Below are 13,916 nucleotides of genomic sequence, written 5' to 3'. Positions count from 1 at the left end.
TCTTTTAGTTCTGTGCCGAAGACTGTTTTTAAACCGTGCGTGGACTGTCACTGCATGATGTCTGTGACTGTTCCGTGTCGGGTCTCTTTGTGGTGCCAGGAGCCCGAAGTCGTGCTCCGAGCGCCGGGCCAGGCACCCGAAGGCCTTGAGGGAGTGGTCCCTCAAGCTTATGGTGGCCCGGTCTCGCTCGAAGGAAAGGTGTTGATGCCGGTCGCAGAGCCGCCACCACCACCACCACTCTTCTTTGAAGTCTTCTGGACAAGGTAAGAAAAATAAGTAGTCGAAGAGATCCAGTCATCATTCGACTTCGCTCCGTTGTTCGGCTGATGCCATGGGGGAGGAGTGTTGACGCTCAAGGCCATCCTCTACCGAGCCTGCTTATGTGTATAATATCCTGATGGGGTGCTTCAGCCAGTGGCTTCCACACCTGAGCCTCTTCTTCCATTCAATGAAGCCCTCACCGATGTCCTTTTGCGTACTTGGTCCAGACCCAACACAGGGGCTTCTGTCAACAGAACTATCGCACGCCCCCCATCGGCCCGTCCCTAATGACCCTAAATTCCTGTCCCAACACCTCACGCCTGAGAGCCTTGTCATCCAGGCATCCTCATCCTCTGGCGCATTCCCTTCCGCACCTCCAGATAGGGAATCAAAAAGGCTGGAACAATCTTGGAAGAAGATGTTTTCTTCCTCCAGTCTCTCGCTGCGGTCAGTGAACACTGCATGCCTTTTGGGCTGCTGTACCCACTCTCTGTGGGATACAGTCGCGCAAGTTCGGCTGCAGGTACTGGAGGAGGCCCGTGCTATCATCTCCCAAGCTGTCACCGATGGGAGAGACGCGGCAAAGTTCACTAGCAGATGTAGGCTGGACATGACTGACTCTCTAGGTAGATCGGTTGCGACGACGGTGGCCCCACGCCTGGTTACGTACATCTGGTTTCTCAGGGGGATGTCTAACAGACTGTTATGGACATGCCCTTTGATGGCTCCCATCTCTTTGGAAACAAGGCAGACGTGGCTTTGAAGAGGTTCAGGACTCCTGGGCTCCTGCTCAGTCTCTCTGCCTTTCCACTGCTCCTCGTCCCCAACAGTCCGCCTTTCGCCCCTTTCTTGGTCACCGAAGGGGCTCCCTGTTGCATCCCTTTCCCAGCCACCGTGCGACCCATGCCGTTCAGCCGCTGCATGTCCGGGGACACGGATTTCCACATGGTTGTGGGACAGGGAACCAAAGGTCTGCCAAGTCCACCCCTGCTGCAGCCTCCAAACCCTCCTAGTCCGTCCCCTCACTTCTGTCCCGTTGGCGGCAGGATTCGCCATCACCTGCCCCACTGGGAATCCATCATGACGGACAGGTGGGTTTTCCCGATGGTTTGAAGGGGCTACTCCCTCCCATTCGAATCTGCTCCACCAGCCATGCCTCCATTGGTCAGCCATATTCTGCAGGATCATTTGGCACTTCTCCGCCAGGAAGTTGCGGCTCTCTTGGCCAATAGGGCCATAGAGGGGGTCCCTGCGGCAGGGGTAGGTTGCGGTTGTTATTCACACTACTTGTTGGTGCCCTAAAAAGACAAGGGCTTACGTCCTATCCTAGATCTCTTCCTCAAGAGATACTCAAAAAGCTCATCCTGTGGCTCAGGTCCTGTCTGCCTTGGACCCAGAAGACTGGATGGTAGTGTTGGCCTTGCAGGACGCTTATTTTCATGTTCCCATCCTGCCTACCTAGACTTTACCTATGATTCGTGGAAGGTCACGAGCACTTTCAATTTACAGTGCTCCCCTTCGGCCTTACCAGCGCACCTCAGGTGTTCACCAAAGTGATGGCGGTGGTTGCAGCTCATCTGTGCAGGTTGGGGGTTTCAGTCTTCCCCTACCTTGACGACTGGCTGTTCAAGGCGGACTCGCCCAAGAAAGTCATCTCCCAACTTCAGACTACGGCGAACCTTCTGCACGCGCTGGGGTTCACTATAAACGTGCCGAAGTCACACCTGACTCCCACTCAGACGCTCCCATTCATTGGAGCCGTTCTGGACACAGTGCAATTTCGGGCCTTTCCTCCCGAAAAGCGAGTCCAGGATGTTGAGGCTATGATTCCGATCTTTCAGCTACTATCTTGGGTTTCAGTGAGACTGACTCTGAGGATGCTGGGCGTCATGGCCTCCTGCATCCTGCTGGTGACGAATGCCAGATGGCATATGCGGGCTCTGCAGTGGGACTTGATGTTCCAGTGGGCGCACCATCGGGAAATCTCTCCTACATGGTCCAGATCTCGGAGGGAACTGCGAAAGACCTGCAGTGGTGGCTTTAGAATCCACATTGGGTCCACAGCAGATCCCTCTCCCTTCCCCAACCAGATCTATCCATAGTGACTGACATGTCACTTCTGGGATGGGGCGGCCATATGGGAGAGGCAGAGATCAGAGGCCTCTGGTCTCTGGCGAATTCTGGGCTCCATATCAGTCTTTCGGAGCTTTGGGCAATCAGGCTTACGTTGAAAGCATTTCTTCCCTCTCTCAAAGGGAAAGTAGTGCACGTGTTCACGGACAACTCTACTGCCATGTTGTACTGCAACAAACATGGTGGAGTAGGGTCCTGGACCATTTGTCAGGAGGCACTGCGCCTCTGGACATGACTGGCATATCGGGACATTACCGTGGTGGTTCAACATCTGACAGGCTCGCTCTACGCCAGAGCAGACTAACTCAGCCATCGATGCACAGCCAATCACGAATGGCATCTCCATCCAGAAGTGGCACAAGTTCTCTTTCAGCAGTGGGGAGAGCCTTGTTTAGATCTGTTTGCCTCCGCAGAGAGCACTCAATGTCGGCTGTTTTGCTAGTTGGAGTTTCCAAGGCAGCACTCGCTCTGAGACACTTCATCTCGTGTGGAACTCCGGCCTCCTTTACGCCTATATCACTTCTGCCCAGAGTACTCAAGAAGATCAGGAACGACCAGGCCCAAGTCATCTTGGTGGCTCCAGACTGGGCACGAAGAGTATGGTATCCAGAGCTATTGAGCATGACACCGATCCTCCACTCAGACTGCTTCTTCGTGAGGATCTTCTATTCCAGCAGCAGGGGACGGTTCTCCACACCAAAACTGTTCAATCTCCGCCTTCACGGGTGGAGATTGAATGGCAGCAGTTGACGGCTTTTAACCTTCCACCCGAAGTCTGTGATGTTATCTTGGCAGCGAGGTGTCCCTCCACCAAAACGGTATGTGCCTGTTGTTTGCATAAATTTGTGACATATGGTGTACCAACAAATCTGTTGATCCCCTCTCTGCTCCTCTTTCTGAGGTTATTTTGTTCATTCTCTCTTTAGCCCAGCAGGGCTCTGCTTTGGGCATCCTTAAAGGTTATTTATCAGCTATTTCAGCCTTTCTTAGGTTGCCTGGTCAGCCTTCATTCTTTAAATCTCCTATTATTAGTCGATTCCTTAAGGGTCTCGCCCATTTGTTTCCTCCCACTCCATTTACCGTGCCTCAGTGGGACCTCAGTCTTGTGCTTACTTTCTTTATGTGTACTCCCTTTGAGCCAGTGCACAATTGTTCCTTATGGCTCCTCACTTTCAAGACTGTTTTTCCCTGTTGCCTTCACTTCTGCTGACAGAGTGAGTGAGTTTCAGGCTGTTTCTTCTTAGTCCCCATAATTGTCTGTACACCCTGACAAAGTGATGTTATGCTCTAAGGCTTCCTTCCTTCCCAAAGTCGTTACACATTTTCATGTAGGCCAGTCCATCACCTTGCCTACTTTTTACGCACCTCCACATCCTTCTCATGAGAAGAAGAGACTCCACTGTCTGGATCCAAAAAGAGCGTTGGGGTTCTATCTCAATCATACTACAGATATCCGGGTGGACGATCAACTCTTTGTTGGATATGTGGGTGCAAATTAAGGGACGGTGTTGTCGTAACGTACCATCTCTTAATGGGTACTTCTTTGCATCAAGATGAGCTACGCTTTGGCTAAGAAGCGACCACCTGAGGGCTTGTGCGCTCATTCCACCAGAGAAACTGCTGCTTCCACTGTGTTAGCTTGTGGAGTTCCTATCCTAGATATCTGCCCGGCAGCTACGGGGGCGTCCTTGCACACATTTACTAAACATTACTGCCCAGACAGTCAGGTCCGTTGGGATGGCTACTTTGATAGTTCAGTCCTGCAGGATGGCATTGCTTGGGTATCTATTCTGAGGTAAGGAATCTGCAATTAGAAGTCTCTATCAGATGTTCAAGTTACTTACATTCGATAGCAACATGTCTGGTTGAGGCATTCTAGTTGCAGATTCCTTACCGACCCACCCATCCTCCCGAACTGATTTCTATGGACAGGACTTCCCCAATCAGGGCCTTAGCTCTGGTGCACCAGTTTCAGTGGTCTTCTTTGCGGCTCTGCGCTTTGGTGTGGAAAGTTGAGAAAAGAAACTGACATTGCTGCGCTGAAGCGGTGTCTATATATTACTCTCGACGTCATTACGGCAACTACGACTCTCTAACACTCCAATTTGACTACTCCATTCAGGATCTCTGTGTCCTTTCTTTCTTTTTACCACCTTGTTATCCACACATCCAGGAAGGCACCCATTTTTGTCCTACTTTCTATTCCACACTACTGGCTTAAATGTGAAAATAATGAGTGGCGGCTTACTATTCAGCTCGTGGGCATGGCAAGCACCTGAAGGTCACACTTACTATTCTAACTCCAGCCCTAGGATATTTGGGGAAAGAACAACTTTACCCCAAATATTCCAGGAGGCTTATTTACTGTTCTAACTCCAGCCCCAGAATATTATGGGGAAAGTTATAAATCCCCAAGCGTTTTTGGGAAGGGTTGAAAAGTAGCTACTTTGAATTGCAGAAAGTGCTGCCCTGAGGGTGCAGCTCATGGTAAAAAAACTAGGAATACCTACTTTTCGATTCGCTGTGACACTGTTCACTTGCTGTTGGGCCACTGCTTCTATCACCGTGTCAGATTTTTCTTGTATTTGTTCCCCATTTGGGACCTCGTCTGCGTGGAGAAGCTCAGGATACACACCATGCAGCAGAACTTTTTCTCCTGTGGTTTAGTAACCCCTCCATTTAGCTCCTGCTGTCCACCCTTGGTTTTGTACCATTATCCTCAGGTAATTAGGGCTTTCGAGGATTTTCCTGTTTTGGTTCCTGTAATATACTTTCCTAACTTTCTCATTAGTTCCCTCTTCTTAATCACAAGTATAATACCCTAGGGACTTGTCATTTTTGCATTACCCCTTTAGGTAAGCAGTATTTATTATTGATTCTGGTCTACAACTGTGACTTGTTTCACATGAAATTCACACCTCACCTTGTCTATTCTCCTGCAGTCTTCCGCAAGGTTAATTTTGTTTTTTTACTGTGAGTACCTTTCTATATATGCTTTTAGTACCTTGCACAACATTTCTTGTTTACTTACTATCTCTATCTTTTCTATATTTTCAGTAAGGCTTAGTTATATCTAGAGACCTGATGGTGATCCTGTTATCTCCTTAGGGATTGAAATGTCAACTGAAATAGCAGACCCTTATCAATATTGTTGAGTAGCCAGGAATGGGATTTACTATTTTGGCTTTTAGATATGCACTTTTGATCACTATTGTCACGTGTGTATCACCCATGAAAGTACTGAGCAGGTTTTTCATTTACACTCACTACGCCGTAATGCAGTGCTTTTCTAAAGGAACAATGCTTCATAAGAGGACATTTATCTTGATGATAGTTTGTACTAAATAGTAATTTGGTTTTTAGCATTGTTGCATTCATAATTCTGGAACCATTTTGTATTACAACTCTTGATTGGAAGCACATAAGAATATCATGTTTAGACTCAAGTGAATTGTAAATTAAAATCCTCATCAATGGTATAGTTGCATTTTAAGTCACAATTCTGAAAATGCCACTTTTAGAAAGTTTGTACTTTTCTATCATAACCATTTGTGCCTTCTGCCAGTGTCCTGGGTCACATGTTTGTGAAAGGCACTATTGTTGGGCTTTGTCTATTCTTCCCAGACAGTGAGACAAAAAAGGACTAAGTGTTGACAGGATCCGCCATTCCGCCAGGATGGTTGGGAAAGGAGCTGTTCCCTGCCCCACTTACACTTCAAATGGCTTACCTCCAGCACACACACAAAGGAACCTTACACTAGTCTTTTATCACCCCCAGACTTACTTCTTGGAACATTGCAAGGGGAAGAGAAGAACTTTCCAGAACCAGATGTGGGGGTAATATAGTGAAGCTTCCCCCTCAGAGGCTGGCACCAGGTATAAATATGGGACCTTCAGAGCCACTCTTCCGTACACTTCTAAACCAGCAGGTGCTACAGAAGAAAGACTGCCTTGTTCCTTAGAGGACTGTATTGCTGCTGAGGCCTGCCTTGAACCCAGAGGACTCCCCTCCTGTTACCAGAAGACTTCCTTGCTACTTGAGGCCTGTACTGAAGACTGGGCCTTCTTCCTTCATCCCAGGCTAACCTGAGTGACTCCAAAGGTCAGTTGACTTGACTACCTGTTCAGAGCTAGAAGTGACACAATAAGCTCCAGAGGCATTCCTGCAACTTCCTACCTGACCTTTGTGGACCTGCAACTGGACTTGCCTGATCCCTGCATGGCTTTGCAGCAGGTCAGTTCCTGATCTTCAAAAGGTGCCTCCCCAGGTCGTGAATGCTTGGCTGGTATCAGTTGAGCTCCTCCTGTGAAGAAAGGTGAAAACCTGAAGTTTTAGGCTCCTTGCAACCACAAACCAGCCCATTCGTGCCAAGACTCTGCCACCCTTAACCACCAATGTGAAGCTCCGCTGCACCTGACTCTGCGCTACAGTGACACCCCCCTGACCACCAACTCCATCACAGTCGACTTTCTCCTGGTCTAGGTTGACTATATGCCAGTGAGTTGTGCTTTGTGCTTTAAGGCACTATTTTGACAAAAAAGCTTTAAAATGTCATGTTGCTGTTTCTACTGATTGGCTTATTGTCATTCTGGTATCATTTTATTTGTTAATATGCACTCTACGATTCTAAAGTGGTTTGAGATTTTTCTTGTATTATGTTTGCTGTGTGTGTGTGTGTGTGTGTGTGTGTGTGTGTGTGCTGACTGCCTTGAGGAACCCCCAGCTCAGCTGGTCAAAGGCTCCCTTTGCATCTACGGATACCGGGATCCACCAGGAGGTTCCTCCTTGGTGCTTTTTGTACCAGATTAGACAGGCATCTAGTGTTTTTGCTTTGCTTGTTTATTAATGCCCACCTGGTCAGGGTCATTTAAGCTAGACAATAGGACTTCCAGTCTTTTAGCCAAGATGTTACGTTATATGCACTGTCACCCACAAGGTTATTCTTGTGAACTCAAGATCTTTGTAACAAATTAACATAGTTATTCAATAATGCTATTGACCTGCACAGCAGTCTTGGGTTTGACAAATATTTTTAAGATCTCCTACTGCCATTTGCCATTGTTTTTAATTGTACTGTTACCTTTTTGACTCATATTTATTTTAGTAGAGGATTTTGTGTTTTTTTTGTTCCAGATAATTTTTTGGAAGTCTGTTTTTATTACCTGTTGATATTGTTCTGTTGCTCCTGTCAGTTTTCCTTATTCATTGTCCTCCATTTTGCCCCTATTTTTTAATTCCACCTCCTTTTACTCAATCCTAAGAGAGGTAGAGAGGTATGCTGTTTTCTATTGCATCATTCATTTTTATTACCATTTGTTTTGAGTTTTTTAATCCTTATTTCTGCCTTCTCGGTTTTGTATCCTATCATCTTTTTGGCCCAAACCATTTAATTGCTTGTCCATGTTTCTTTTTTTCTATTTACATATGCCATTTTTTGTTGTTTCAGTACTTTTCATTTCTCCATTCTTTGTTCAACCATGAGAAGGAACACAGATTTCTCTCATTGTCGGCTTTTAAGTCTCTTCCACCTCCCTTCCAGATTCTCCCATGATAGCCGTGCCTCGAGAAAATAGTTTTCAGTGTGGTCATTAGAGCAGTTGTTATACTTTATTGAATGTATAATTTCTGCCCTCATACTTCTGCAGTTGTGTGCTGCCAATTAGTGTAACGAGGCATATGTATATATCATGAAATCTTCATCAATTGGTGTAAACTACTTTAACTATTCTTTGCTTGTTTTTCATGAATAGCTTCCTCCCTCAGCGGGAACAAAGATTCTATCTACAGCCTTGCAATGAATCAGATGGGAACAGTCATTGTGTCTGGGTCTACTGAGAAGGTATGTATAGACTATGTGTAGAGAAGTATCAATCATTACTTGTGGCTTGTAGCAGTGCATTGCCATTAAATCAGTGGATTGTGGTCATCTGTTAGATTCAGTGGTAATATTTAAATTGGTTTTATTTGCTTTTTTGAAATAGCGAATCTGTGTGTGCAGTGTATAGTCCTTCTTTTACGGATGTAGACATCTGTCTTCTCCACATGTTAAAGAATCAATGGTTTGTCCTAAATGCTACTAGATCCAACCTTGCCAAGGAAGAACACAGAGTGAGTTAATGATTAAAAAGCATTCAGGGACAGGTTTTATTGTTAGAAGTCATATCTGAGTGAAAATACTGGGATATCAATCTAATTCTCACTTCCCAGCTATGATCATTTGTCAGTATGAAAAAAATCACCTTTTGTTTTAATATGTTCTGTGTTGTTGTAACAAAGAAATATGTAGTCCTACTGTCTCCCAATACTAAGATTCAAAACTGTCTGTTGTAAAAAATGTGTTATTATAAACACACACATTCTAAATGATTTGTGAATGACCGTGAAGGATGACAAAATCTGCTAATTGCACATTTTATGAACATCTCTTGTAGAAAGAAAGTTGATTAAATGTGCTTTGTACTTAACTATTTTTATTAGATTCACATTCACAAAAACGGCTAGTCATAATGATGTAGTGCAGTTTTGAAATTATTATCAATATATATGATCAAGATTGATGTTACCCTTACTCAACTGTGTTTTAAATTCCTGTACTAAATCTGTTGCTGTTCAGACCGTCATAAACCATGCTTTTACATATCATCAAACAAATCAGGGAAAATCAAGGTTACACTTTGGAAAACTATAGAGAAGGATGTCACCTTATCCCGTACAATGACATTTCATCAAGTCAGAATTTTACTAAGCCTAGCACTGCGGGATTTGTAAACAGGGGCATTACCAGAAATTTCATTTGTAGTTCTGCGCTGTCAGTCCATGTGTCAGTATCCATGTGTCAGTCTTCTATGGTCATGTACGTCCAGATACTTACCAGTTATGTAATATTTCATCAGCTTTCTTTTGCAAAAAGTGCAAGCAATTTTAGCTGCAGGAGAATTGAAACTGGGTTTCTCAGCAGTGAATGGAAAATGTTATTCTCAGTAGTTCTGATTTACTTACATATGTTCTTGTGACGCATTTATTCGCTATGACTCTGCCCTAGAAATGGAAGTTTCAGCCTCTTAAGATTGCAGAGATGGTTTAAAGTGATGCCCACAATATGCTTGTAGGTTAGACCCCACATCAAAGATGGACATGGTTTATTCTACTGACTCCCTTCTACAGAGATTTGGTCATTTGTCTCTGTGATTTGGAAAGCTGCTGAACTGTTGGGAACTTCCCTTAATGGTGGCTGAGGTAATAGCTAACTAACTTTTCCAGGCTTGGTTTTATTGGACCACTACTTTCCTTCTGTAAGGCACCTCTGGGCCCATTCTGGCGCAGTGCGAGAAGCCCTTAACGGCCCTTGCCGTGCACACCCACGTGGCACAACTGCATAGGCCTGTTTTCTAAGACCCTAAGGTTTTTTTCATCCACCCATGTCTGCAGCGTCTGGTATTTTAGGCTTTGTAACCCAAGGTAAAATCGAAGTATTTCCAGCAGGGAGTTGAAACCATTAGATGTAATGAGGCTTGATTTCATGTGTAGAAATGTTGGCTCTGTGCGCTGCAAATGATTCTAGCTTGCCATCATGTTAGTCATGCACTGTGGAAACTTGATAAATTGGCAACTAGGGATTTTTTTCTAAGGGGGGCGGGGGGGAGTTTTTTTTTTTTTTTGAGCACATGAAGAAATACGTTGGCAAACAGTTACAAATATAGGGGATGCAGTGAAGTACATCGTCAAACCTCCACCAAACAGTGATGTTGCAAAACTCAGGCACATTTGATCGTGATCCATGGAATTGTCTGCCGCTGTCCAAGCTACTATCATGGTTTTCATAACTTCATGTTATTCATCTTAGCTCTTCTCTGCTGTTCTAATGTATATTTTGTTAGCTACTTTTCTGTAACTTTAGCTTTTTCTGTATTTTTACGAGTTCCTTTAAAGTGCACTAATGCCTTCATTCAATGCAGGCATAGCAACAACAATCGGTATTTACCCAAATCGTTTGCCAGTGAGCGTCTCTTTGGTGAAAAATGTGCATTCTTTCCTTGTAAATGTTGTGGAGCAGTTGCGAGCTCATTGATTTTAGCATTTCAAGCTGCATATTTTAGCATCAATGCTGAAAATTTGCATCTGTTTCAAAGACCAACGTTTGAGGCAGAGGAGCCATCACCTTACTGGCTGCTTCTTTGGCCATACAGCAGTTCTTTCTCCAGAGGCTGCAGAGGTAGAAAGCAGTCCCCTTCCTCTACTGCAGTCACTCCTATAAAACCACTTTAAGGTTCTGTCAAAGCTGCACCAGCACTTAGCGGGAGGATCAAGGAGTGAGCATGACCAGAGACTAATGGCTCCTTCAGTGGTTATAACTTCTTTTGTGCTGCATTTGTCTGTAACGATTTGGACTTCTACCAACATGTTAACTAAACACAATTGTTTGGATTTCCAAGCTTGAGGCGAAGGTTGTTGTTTTGCTGTATCAGTCCTTTGGTACTGGGTTTCACTTAGCGAGGAGGAATCTGCAAGAATTTGTTGTGTGTGTGTGTTTTTTTTTTTTTTTTTCCTTTTTATATGTGTAGCTGTAGATACACATACTGTTCATACTCCTGCCAACTAGTGTTGGGCCCTGATGTGTGCAGTTTGTTCTTCTTTGAAGAAATCTTTGGAGTCACAATATAGTGACTTCTTCTCTTGGTGATCATGGTCATCAACTCCATTGTCAGATTGTTTTCTTAATGCTATGGAGTTCGGCTGTGTGCTCTGGTTCGACAGTCAAGGTGCTTTTTCTGATTCACATGGTACCTTTCCTTCGCCGGTATTGTACTTCCATCTCCATCCCCTTTTTTCATTTGCTGTTCGATATTTGAATTAGTGTGCTAGAGCTGGTGCTGTATCGACCAGGGCCCCACCAGGGACTCGCTCATCTGGGCTTACTCCTGTCTCCGTTGCATCTTTCCACCATGCCTTGTCAGCGATAAAGCTGACTACTTTTAGGTATTGTCCTTGCTGCCATGCAAATATCCTCAGAGCAACTTCCATCATGTCTGTAATCTGTGTTTTACCCAAGAACACAGTGTGGCTGTCTGGTGCCTACTGTTCCTTCTGCTCCAAAAGACTCTCCGTGACCATCGAGCTCGTCAACTCAAGATGGCGCCTAGGAGCGGAGAAGATACTCAAGACCTTTTCAGTCCGGGGGGCTTCGAGTGGGGAAAAGCACCCACAACAGTCAGCTGCGGATAAAGAGGCCTTTCCACTCAGGGAAAGCTCTGGCTCGACGTGGAGATTGAGGACCTTACACCTTCTCAGAACCTGTGAGTATGCCCCCCAGCCCTCTTGACACCGCATGCTTTCAGAGCAGCCTTCAAGAAAGAGGTGTGCAGCCCCACTGGAACATCAGAGGCAGGCTTTCAGTCCGCCGTTATCTCGGCCCATTGTCTGCACAGAGTAACAGCTTCGGGCTCTCCCACCCAGCTCGGGCTCGGTGCTGAAGATGCTTTCAAGACAGAGTGCTTCGGTCTGGCCACCCCAACATTATCCGCCTCTACATCAAGCGCCACCTCGGCACCAAAACAGAAGGCACCCTCGGAGTCGAAGACTTCAGCATCAACCTCCAAGTATGACACCGGAACAATCGAGCCCATCCTCCATAAGATGCAAAAGCAGCTCAACTCAACACAGAAACAGCTGGTTGTCCACCTACACACTGTCTCATTCTTGTTCGCCTTTCAGGCCTTGCTGCTCCATTCTTGAAACATCAGCTGTCCTTCGAGGAGGCCTTGGACATTCCGGTTCCTACAAAACTATGCAAAAAGGCGAATAAGGCTACCAGCTCTTTAAAACTTGCACCACTATCACCATCACCTATCCCTCCGCCTCAACCTTCTCCCCACTGCCTTCTCCAGCAGATCCCCTTGACATCACATCTCAAGGAGCTCCTCATTCTGACACAGGTGGGCGTGATGGGGGTCAAGACACATTTGGTACTCCCCCAGAGGTGACCTTGGGAACTCCTGTGATCTACACTTCAGGGGACACAGAATCATACCTGTGCCCTGCCAGCCCCTTCCCTCCTAATAATTCTACATCCTTTCAAGAACTCATCAGTAGAGCCTCCTTCCATATGGTGGAGCTACATAGAGAGAAGTCCTCCTTCAGAGAAGGGCTTCTTATTTGAGCCTCCTTCCTCCACAGTCAGCTCTGCCGAATATCTCCCCATGCGCAAGGCATGCTGTCACCCCGACATTTTTTAAAGACTGTGTCCAGACTAGGGACCTAACACCTAGGGTGGATAAAATATATAAGGCCTCCACATATGGCACACTATTTATTTGTGGTCTGCTCCCACCCGACTCCCTTGTAATCACCACTGCCTGTAAGTGAGCAAATTCCCAGGCCAGCTGAGATGTCCTGCCACCAGATGAAGAAAGTAGCGACTTAAATGTGGCAGGAAAACTGATGGCAGTGCAATTAAATAACCACTGGTGCACTGTGAATTCCAGGTGTCTTCTTGCGAGATAAGACTGTTCTTACTTCGACAAAATGGAGGAGGTCCTTCTATACCTCCCTGAAGAGCATAGGAAACATGGCCATGGTATAGTCTTTCACGGCAAGCTCATTTCCAATATATCTATTCGCTGTAACCTATACTCAGCTAACACTGTTGCTCGAGGAGTAAATACTAACATTCTGCTAGGCAGACATGCCTGACTCCGTATCTTTGATTTTAAGCTGGACGTTCTGCAGAACTTGCTAATGGTGCCTTTTGACGGGGCCCACCTGTTTGGACCACAAGTAGAACAAGCTTTGGAAAAAAATAAAAAGGGTACAGAGACAGGAAAGCTATGGGGACACTGCAAACACCGACTCCCTGTAGCTCCTTTTGAAGCACCCGTTACCTGGTAGGTTCAAAGACCACCTCCCTGAAGCCACCACATTTTACTAGTGCTCCCAGGGTCAGCAATCCTCTGCCACGGGTTACTTTAAAGCAGTGGGGCCCATCCTGTGGTCCGGAGACTCCCGGGGTCCGCAAACCCTCCTCAGTGGGTCCGTAAATGCTTAGAAAATTGAATAATATTAACAGATTAGGTCCACAGCTATCAGTAATGACTCATTGGTGGGGTCCCCAGATTCCAGTAATGGTTGGGAACCACTGCTTTAGAGGGTTGTACAGAGGCAGCAATTCCAGATGCAGAAGCAATAGTAGTTCCTCTGAAGGAGCTGCACCTGCAACAAAACCCTGACGGATCTACTCTTTCCCTGACCACACAACTACCTGTTTGGGTCTGCCTACAAGGTTTCTTTCCCACATAGCACAGTGGGTGTTGAATATAATCCAACATGGTTATTGTCTGGACCTCACTTCACCGCCTCCCACCATTCCACCTCGCAAACACAGACTATCAGCGAAACATCTAACACTACTCAAGCAGGAGGTCAAAGCCTTTCTCCTCAAACGGGCTATAGAACTTGTCCCCAGCATCAGCAACAGGAGTGGTACTAACTGTACTTCTTATTACCCAAAGGAGATTGGTCCTTCTGG

The 13,916-nt window shown here is 45.8% G+C and overlaps 1 protein-coding gene across 1 annotated transcript in view; it reads left to right on the top strand.

Moving 5' to 3' along the window:
* WDR48 (WD repeat domain 48) overlaps window positions 1–13,916 on the top strand; it is a 353,999-nt gene that overhangs the window by 77,330 nt on the left and 262,753 nt on the right. The window contains exon 6 of the mRNA XM_069211082.1: window positions 8,146–8,234. Within this exon, the coding sequence (XP_069067183.1) occupies window positions 8,146–8,234 (89 nt within the window). The remainder of the gene's footprint in view (window positions 1–8,145; window positions 8,235–13,916) is intronic.

Source organism: Pleurodeles waltl, chromosome 10 (genome assembly GCF_031143425.1).
Source record: "Pleurodeles waltl isolate 20211129_DDA chromosome 10, aPleWal1.hap1.20221129, whole genome shotgun sequence".
NCBI classification, from domain to species: domain Eukaryota; kingdom Metazoa; phylum Chordata; class Amphibia; order Caudata; family Salamandridae; genus Pleurodeles; species Pleurodeles waltl.
The sequence above is the reverse complement of the archived record's forward strand: the minus strand, read 5'-3'. Positions and strand labels throughout refer to the sequence as shown.